Genomic DNA, 8,798 nt, shown 5'->3' with positions numbered 1-8,798 from the left:
AAAAAAGAAAAAAGAAAAAAAAAGCTAGATTTTCCAATTTCTTTGAGTCTTTATTTCTGATGGCTTTTGTGTCACATAAAATTTATATTAAATAAATGTTTATGTGTTTCTCTTGTTAACCTGTCTTTTGTTTAGAGATCTCAGCCCTGAACCTCAGGATGTGTAAGGAAAAGAAATCTTTTCTACCCTACAGTTGCCATTAAAGAAAGACTGGGCTATTGATTGGCAAAAAGAGAATTCAAAGTATGAGTGGAGACACAAAAATTAGAAGACATAAAACCTATTCAGCTCAGTTCGTCAGAACATCAGTTTAGCTATAAATGAGAATTCCTAAAGGAGAATAGTAGCAAAAGGAAATGGGAAAGTTTGATTAGGATCACAGTATAAAAGGCCTTCAAATGTAGGCCTATGAGTTCTATGTATCCTAAACTAGTTGTTTCGTTTATTTTCCTTATTGAGAGGTACTTTTGATTTCCCCAAAATCTTATGCTTATGCTGAGGCTGAGTTGTAACAGCACTGAAATATCATTTGCTGATGAGGGAATGCTCTCACTCCCTCTCCACCCCCAACACTAAGTTTCTTACAAGCTGCAAAAAGTTGTCTGCTAGGAAGTAAGACAGAGACATGCCAGAGCCAGCTTTGCTATTTAAAAGTAAAATACATCCTACTGCATGAATAATCTCCTTTGGAAGTAAGAGTTGTCATCACAGGAAGCTGTTGCAATCAATTAAATTTTAATAATCTGATCTGGCAGCTTCAAGACTCCTAGAAGCAAGGAGACTAACTGGAAGAATTTCAAGTTAATGGAGAAAACATTGGTTAGACTGGTTATTATGGGAATGGAGAAGATAGATGCTAGAGACAGTGCAAAGGAAAAATCAGTAAAATATTGTTAGTGACACAGGAGTCAATAAAAGTGGAAATTTTTAAGATAATCAGAAGAGGGGTCAATTCAGAGGACACTGAAGTTTAAATATTTTGAAATTATCTAATGGCACAACAATTAAAATTGTTTTACAGTATACAGTAATTCATGAATATTACATAGAACATTTAGACCTCATTCAAACAAAGATGATAACTGAGGCTCTAAATACAAACCGTTCTGAAGAAAATAATTGAAGAGAAAATAAGATTGGATGAAGTTCAAACTTGGAGATACTCTCATATTTGGGACATGTGGAAGAAAGAATTAGTAAAGAGACAGCTGTTTTACAGAGAAAGAAAGGTCAGGATAATGTATTGATAAAGAAATGGAGCTAACAGTAAGTTTGATATAGGCTAAAGTCAGATTTTCAAACAAAATAAGAGGAAATTGTGTGGTGGGTATGTGAAAACAAAATATAAAGGTAACTTTCAATTTGCTGATGGCAAATTAAAGCATACTGACTTTTAAGGAAGTCTAACTAAACATAGGCAAAAGCAGAATAGAAACTTTAATCTACTGAAAGGACAGCTTCAGTACATCTGATTTTCAAAAAGTGAATAGAGCTGAGATAACATAAGAATTTGCGCTTTTCTTTTTTCTGTCTTTTTTTTTTTTTTTTTTTAAGATGGAGTCTAGCTCTGTCGCCCAGGCTAGAGTGCGGTGGTATAACTTTGGCTCACTGCAACCTCTGCCTCCCAGGTCAATCAATTCTCCTGTCTTAGCCTCCTGAGTAGCTGTGACTACAGGCATCCATCACCAAGCCTGGCTAATTTTTGTATTTTTAGTAGAGATGGGGTTTCACCACATTGGTCAGGCTGGTCTCGAACTCCTGACCTCAGGTGAACCTCCTGCCTTGGCCTACCAAAGTGCTGGGATTATAGGTGTGAGCCACTGCACCTGGCTGAATTTGTGCTTTTCTAAAGCACTGATTTCTCAGGAAACTAATTTCAAGATCCATTATGTTCTGAAAGTTCTCTAAAGCAACATGAAAATAAGACATGCAATATTTTGAATTGATATCTGAAATGATATTATTTTAAAATCATCAACTTCTATTAAGAGCTATCCTCTCTGATAATAATTGTGGTGGGGTCTTATCAAATTAAAATGTAACTACAAAGGACTAAGTCATAATACTTCTTACTAAAAAACCTATTTTTCATCTGAAAAAGTCATAATAATAAAATTCAGAACATTTTGTTTTAATAAAGTACTTACCAGAGTGGTAAAGATGTAATGATAGTATTCCGTCATCATTCCCATAGCTAATGCCTAAGAAATTAAAAAAAAAAAAAAAAAATTACTGAAAAAATAAAAAAAAATTACTGAAAAATATTATAGGAAAGACAATATGTCAATAATTCAAGTGAGAACAAAATATAGTAGGATGTGATAAAGAATCAATCCACAATATTCATATTACATACAATTAGGTTAAACTAAATCTTTTCCCAGTAGTCAAAGATTAGTGGTTACTGAAGGAATTTCTGAAGCAATCCTCTAGATAGAAAAGCTATTAGTTGAATGTTTGCAATTGTAAAGCTATGGCTTAACACATTAAAGAAGGCATTAAAATTGACACAAAACCTGAAATTAGCACATCTTAATTTGTTACATTCGTAATGTCTTCACTACAAATACCCTAATGAGGAACTTATTTTATTTTAATGAACAATATTACTGAATTAGGAAAAAAGTGCTGCAAAACACAATGCCAACAGCCATTTATTTTAGCTCTTTAGAGACATTTCCATAGCATTAATGAAGGAAATGTAAATTACCACTCTTATTTAAAAAGTACATATAATTAAAGAAATGTTTTTGTTGTTATTAATAAACTAGTCACAAATTACTGTGTTTTATTTCACTCTTCTACAGACCTCATCAATTTTAGACTGTCAATCTTAAAAACAAGGACTTTTGGGTTAGAACTTTCAGTTATAACAAGTGTCCATGTCATTTTCTCTCTGAAAATAAGAGAACGCTTTTGAAATAACTGCTTATCAATGAACAGCAGTTGGCAAGGATAATTAAAAAACAATGCATTTTTAGTTGAATGAAGAGTTCTTAGTAGGAAACAATTATTCTCAGGTACATCTAACAGCCTTCCATAAGCCACTAGCTACAAAAACTTATTTACAAAGTAGCTGTCTCAGCTACATTCTGGGTATAGAAATTAATAGGCTAAAAAAAAAAAGAAGGAATAAGATCTAGTATTTGATAGCACAACAGATTGACTATAGTCAATAATAATATAACTGTATATTTTAAAATAGCTAAAAGAGTATAAATGCATTGTTTGTTGAGGAGTGGAAAAATACTGATTATCAGAGGTCAGAAAAGTCAGGAATATCAGAGGTCAGAAAAGTCAGGNGAGGAGTGGAAAATACTGATTATCAGAGGTCAGAAAAGTCAGGAATATCAGAGGTCAGAAAAGTCAGGAAACTCCCCTTAATGCTAAAACAACAAGGTTATCTGGAAAGTCCCTAGAAGGGCAAGCGGCCGTTTGTGGTTTGGTCAAAGGGCGGGAACCAATGAACAACTGACTAATGTTTAACTTTAAATGTCAGCCAATTGTAAACCTACAACTGTAAAATCCCCAGTGACTCTGTAACTTGCTGTAACTTGTTTGTGTCTGACTATAAAAGACGGCTGAACACCGAGCTCGGGGTCTCTCCCTAGAATCCGATACCTAGCTGGAGGGAACTGAATTCAAACTCAAAATAAAGCGATCCCTGCCGCTTGGCTTTGTCTCTGGACTCTGGTGGTTGCTTTTGGGTCATCACAGGTCTGGGCATTACAATAGCTAGAAAATGGATGCACCAGACTATGCTGCTAATAAAATTGAAAGATATTTTGGTTACATTAGTCTCCATCTGATCTGGATTCTAAAATACAAAATGTCGAATCCATTGTAAAAATGCAGTGAGTATTTTTAAATCAATAACTTAAACAGCATACCCAACAAACTAGGAACAGAAAGAAACTTCCTCAATCTGATAAAGGTCGTCTATGAAAAAGTCATAGCCATCATGCTTATTGATGAGGCACTACAGGCTTTCTCCCTAAGATCAGAAACAAGACTTTCACTGTCTGTATTAAACATTGTACTGGATTTTCCAGACAAGAAAATTGGCAAGAAAAAGAAATAGAAGACAGCCAGGTTTAAAAGGAATAATTAAATCAATCTTTATTTGCAGAGGACATGATTTATGTAGAAAAAATCCTATGAAATCAACAAAAATTCTATTAGAGGTAATAAATGAGTTCAGTAAGGTAGCAGGATTCAAGATCAATATACAAAAGTTAACAATATGTTAGCACACTAGCAATAAACAGTTGGACAATGAAGTTAAGAAAATAATTCAATTTATAATAGCATGGAAAAGAAAATACTTATGAATAAATTTAACCAAAAGTGTTAGACTTACGGTAAGAAAACTATAAAGCATTTCTTTATGACATTAAAGAAAACCTAAATAAATGAAAAGACAAGTTACATTTCTGAATTAGAAGACTTAATATTGTAAAAATGCCAATAATCCCAAAACTGATTTACAGATTCCATGTAATCCCTATCAAAACTCAAGCTGGCGATTTTGCAGCTACTGACAAGCTGATTAGAATTTCACATGGAAATGCAGGAATAACAAAAACCATCTTAAAAAAGAGAAACAAAGTTAGAAAACTCAGGCTTTACCATTCAAAATGTGTACACGCCAGATGCAGGGGCTCACATCTGTAATCCCAGGACTTTAGGAGGCCGACGCAAAAAGATTGCCCAGGCCCAGGAGTTTGAGACCAGCCTGAGCAACATGGCAAAACTCCATCTCTAGAAATATAAAAATGAGCCAGGCATGATGGCATGTGCCTGTAGCCCCAGATACTTAGGGGGCTGAGATAAGAGGATAGCTTGAGCCCTGGATATTGAGGCTGCAGTGAGCTGTGTTCGTGCCACTGCATTTGAGCATGTTTGAGCATGCATGAGAAAGAAAGATCCTGTCTCCAAAAAAAAAAAAAGGCAAATTAGAAAGCTACAGTAATCAAGACAAGATGGTACTGGCATAGGGTACACATAAAGATTAATGGAACAGAGAGTCAGAAGTAATTCCTTGACTTTGGACAAGGGTACTAAGAACATTCAATCAGAAGAATCACCTTCAATAAATGTTGCGGGGTAAAGTGGTGAGATACATGAAAAAGAATGACATTGGATCATTTCCTCACACCATACATAAAAAGTAACTCAAAATGAATCATATACCTTTATGTAAGAGCTACAGCTATAAAATCTTAAAAGAAAACATAGGAATCAATCTCTGTGACCTTAGGTTAGGTAAAGAACTCTTTAGGTATGTCACCAAAAGCATAGATACCATCTCTTTAGGTATGTCACCAAAAGCATAGAATATCATCAAGAAAGTGAAAACCCATAGGATAAGAGAAAATATTTGTAAATCACATCGGATTAAAATCTTAGAATCAAAATACATAAATAACACTTAAAACTCAGTAATAAAAAGACAATTCAATTAAAAATTGCACAAAGGATTTAAATAGACATTGCTCCAAAGAAGTTATAAACATGGCCTATAAGGACAGAAAAAGATGTTAAATATCATTAGTCATTAGGGAAATGTGAATCAAAACCACAATGAGATACCATTTCACATTCACTAAAATGGCTACAATTAAAAAAGACAGATAAAAATGTTGGTGAGAACATGAAGAAACTGGAATGTTCATCATGTTGTTTGAAATGTAAAATGGTACAGCTGCTTTTGAAAATACTTTAGAAGTTCCTCAAAATGTTAAATATAAATTTACCCAACAATTTCACTAATGAGTATATACTTGAGAGATGTGAAAATATATCTCCACAAAAAGACTTATACGTAATATTCTTATCAGCATTACTCATAAAAGTAAAGGTGGAAACAACTCAAATGCTCATCAACTGATTGATGGGTGAACAAAATGTGGTATATATTCATACAATGGAATATTATTTGTCAATAAAAAGTACTGAAGTTAGGAGACATATTAAAACATGGATAAACCATGAAAACTACACTAAATGAAAAAAGCCACTCACAAAACACCATATATTGTATGATTCCATTTGCATGAAATGTCAAGGATAGGCAAAACGATAGGGAAAGACAACAGATTAGTGATTGCCTAGAGCTGGGAGTAGGGTCAAAGGAGACTGGGGAGTGATCACTAATGGAAACAGAGTTTTTGTGACAGGTAATACAAGCCAAAATGATGAATTTTAATAGTTTTTTTTCTTTTTTTCACCAGGCTGGAGTGTAGAGCCACAATCACAGTTCACTGCAACCTTGAACTCCTGGGCTCAAGAGATTCTCCCACTTCAGCCTCCCGAGTGGATGGGACTAGAGGCATACACCACCATTCCAGACTAATTTAAAATACATATATATATTTTTATGTTGCCCAGGCTGGTTTCAAACTCCTGGGCTTAAGCCATTCTCCATTCTCAGCCTCCTAAGTAGATGGGACTGCATGCATGAGCCACTGTGCCAGGCTAATTTTTTGAGATGGAGTCTCGTTCTGTTGCCCAGGTTGGAGTGCAGTGGCCGGATCTCAGCTCACTGCAAGGTCCGCCTCCTAGGTTTATGCCATTCTCCTGCCTCAGCCTCCCGAGTAGCTGGGACTACAGGAGTCCGCCACCTCGCCTGGCTAGTTTTTTGTATTTTTTAGTAGAGACGGGGTTTCACCGTGTTAGCCAGGATGGTGTCGATCTCCTGACCTCGTGATCTGCCCGTCTCGACCTCCCAAAGTGCTGGGATTACAGGCTTGAGCCACCGTGCCCGGCCTATAGAGTTATTCTTAATAATGTAATTGACTGGGGCATGCGCCCAAGATGGCCGAACAGTAACAGCTCCAGCCTCCAGCTCCCAGCATGAGCAACACAGAAGACGGGCGGTTTCTGCATTTTCAACGGAGGTACCGGGTACATCTCACTGGGGCGTGTTGGACAGTTGGTGCTGGTTCGCGGGTGCAGCCCAACCAGCAAGAGCTGAAGCAGGGCAAGGCATCACCTCACGTGGGAAGTGCAAGGGGGAAGCGAATTCCTTTTCCTAGCCAAAGGAAAGTGAGACACACAACACCTGGAAAATTGGGTAACTCCCACCCTAATACTGCACTTTACCAAGGGTCTTAGCAAACGGCACACCAGGAGATTATATCCCACGCCTGGTCTGGAGGACCCCACGCCCACGGAGCCTCCCTCAGCACAGCAGTCTGATCTAACTGCAAGGTGGCAGCAAGGCTGGGGGAGGGGTGCCCGCCATTGCTGAGGCTTAAGTAGGTAAACAAAGCCGCTGGGAAGCAGGAATTGGGTGGAGCCCATCACAGTTCAAGGAGGCCGGCCTGCCTCTGTAGACTCCTCCTCTGAGGACAGGGCATAGTTAAACAAAAAATAGCAGAAACCTTGGCAGAGGTAAATGCCCCTGTCTGACAGTTTTGAAGAGAGCAGTGGATCTCCCAGCAGAGAGGTTGAGCTCTGAGAACAGACAGACTGTCTTCTCAAGTGGGTCCCTGAACCCTGAGTACCCTAACTGGGAGACATCCCCCACTAGGTGCAGACCAACACCTCACACCTCACACGGCGGGGTACACCTCTGAGATGAAGATTCCAGAGCAAGAATCAGACAGCAACACTCCCTGTTCAGCAATATTTTATCTTCTGCAGCCTCCGCTGCTGATACCCAGGCAAACAGGGTCTGGAGTGGACCTCAGGCAAACTCCAATAGACATGCAGCTGAGGGTCCTGACTGTTAGAAGGAAAAATAACAAACAGAAAGGACATCCACACCAAAACCCCATCAGTATGTCACCATCATCAAAGACCAAAGGCAGATAAAACCACAAAGATGGGGAAAAAGCAGTGCAGAAAAGCTGGAAATTCAAAAAATCAGTGCGCATCTCCCCCTCCAAAGGAATGCAGCTCATCGCCAGCAATGGAACAAAGCTAGAAGGAGAACGACTTTGACGAGTTGAGAGAAGAAGGCTTCAGGTGATCAAATTTCTCATAGTTAAGAGGGGAACTACGTAACCAGCGCAAAGAAACTAAAAAACCTTGAAAAAAGAATGGAAGAATGGATAACTAGGATAACAAATGCAGAGAAGACCTTAAAAGAACTGATAGAGATGAAAACCATAACATGAGAACTATGTGACAAATGCACAAGCTTCAGTAACCGACTCAATCAACTGGAAGAAAGAGTATCAGTGATTGAAGATCACATGAATGAAATGAAGCGAGAAGTGTAGAGAAAGAACAGTAAAAAGAAATGAACAAAGCCTCCAAGAAGTATGGGATTATGTGAAAAGACCAAATCTACGTCTGATTGGTGTGCCTGAAAGTGACGGGGAAAATGGAACCAAGTAGGAAAATGCTATGCAGGATATCATCCAGGAGAACTTCCCCAACCTAGTAAGGCAGGCCAACATTCAAATTCAGGCAATACAGAGAATGTCACAAAGATACTCCTCGAGAAGAGTAACTCCAAGACACATAATTGTCAGATTCACCAAAGTTGAAATGAAGGAAAAAAATGTTAAGGGCAGCCAGAGAGAAAGGTCAGGTTACACACAAAGGGAAGCCCATTGGACGAACAGCAGATATCTTGGCAGAAACTCTCCAAGCCAGAAGAGGTGGGGGCCAATATTCAACATTCTTAAAGAAAAGAATTTTCAATCCAGAATTTCATATCCAGCCAAACTCAGTTTCATAAGTGAAGGAAAAATAAAATCCTTTACAGACAAGCAAATGCTGAGAGATTTTGTCACCACCAGGCCTGCCCTAAAAGAGATCCTGAAGGAAACACTAAACATGGAAAG

General features: G+C 37.9%; 1 protein-coding gene across 1 annotated transcript in view; it reads right to left on the bottom strand.

Annotated features, from left to right (window-relative positions):
• LOC108512380 (glutamate receptor ionotropic, kainate 2-like) overlaps positions 1–8,798 on the bottom strand; it is a 485,136-nt gene that overhangs the window by 450,765 nt on the left and 25,573 nt on the right. The window contains 1 exon segment of the mRNA XM_017847623.1: positions 2,148–2,201. Coding sequence (XP_017703112.1) covers positions 2,148–2,201 — 54 coding nt within the window.

This window comes from Rhinopithecus bieti, unplaced genomic scaffold (genome assembly GCF_001698545.2).
Source record: "Rhinopithecus bieti isolate Rb0 unplaced genomic scaffold, ASM169854v2 scaffold_28529, whole genome shotgun sequence".
Taxonomy (NCBI): Eukaryota; Metazoa; Chordata; class Mammalia; order Primates; family Cercopithecidae; genus Rhinopithecus; species Rhinopithecus bieti.
Note: the sequence above shows the minus strand (reverse complement) of the source record. Positions and strands in the feature narration are given on the sequence as shown.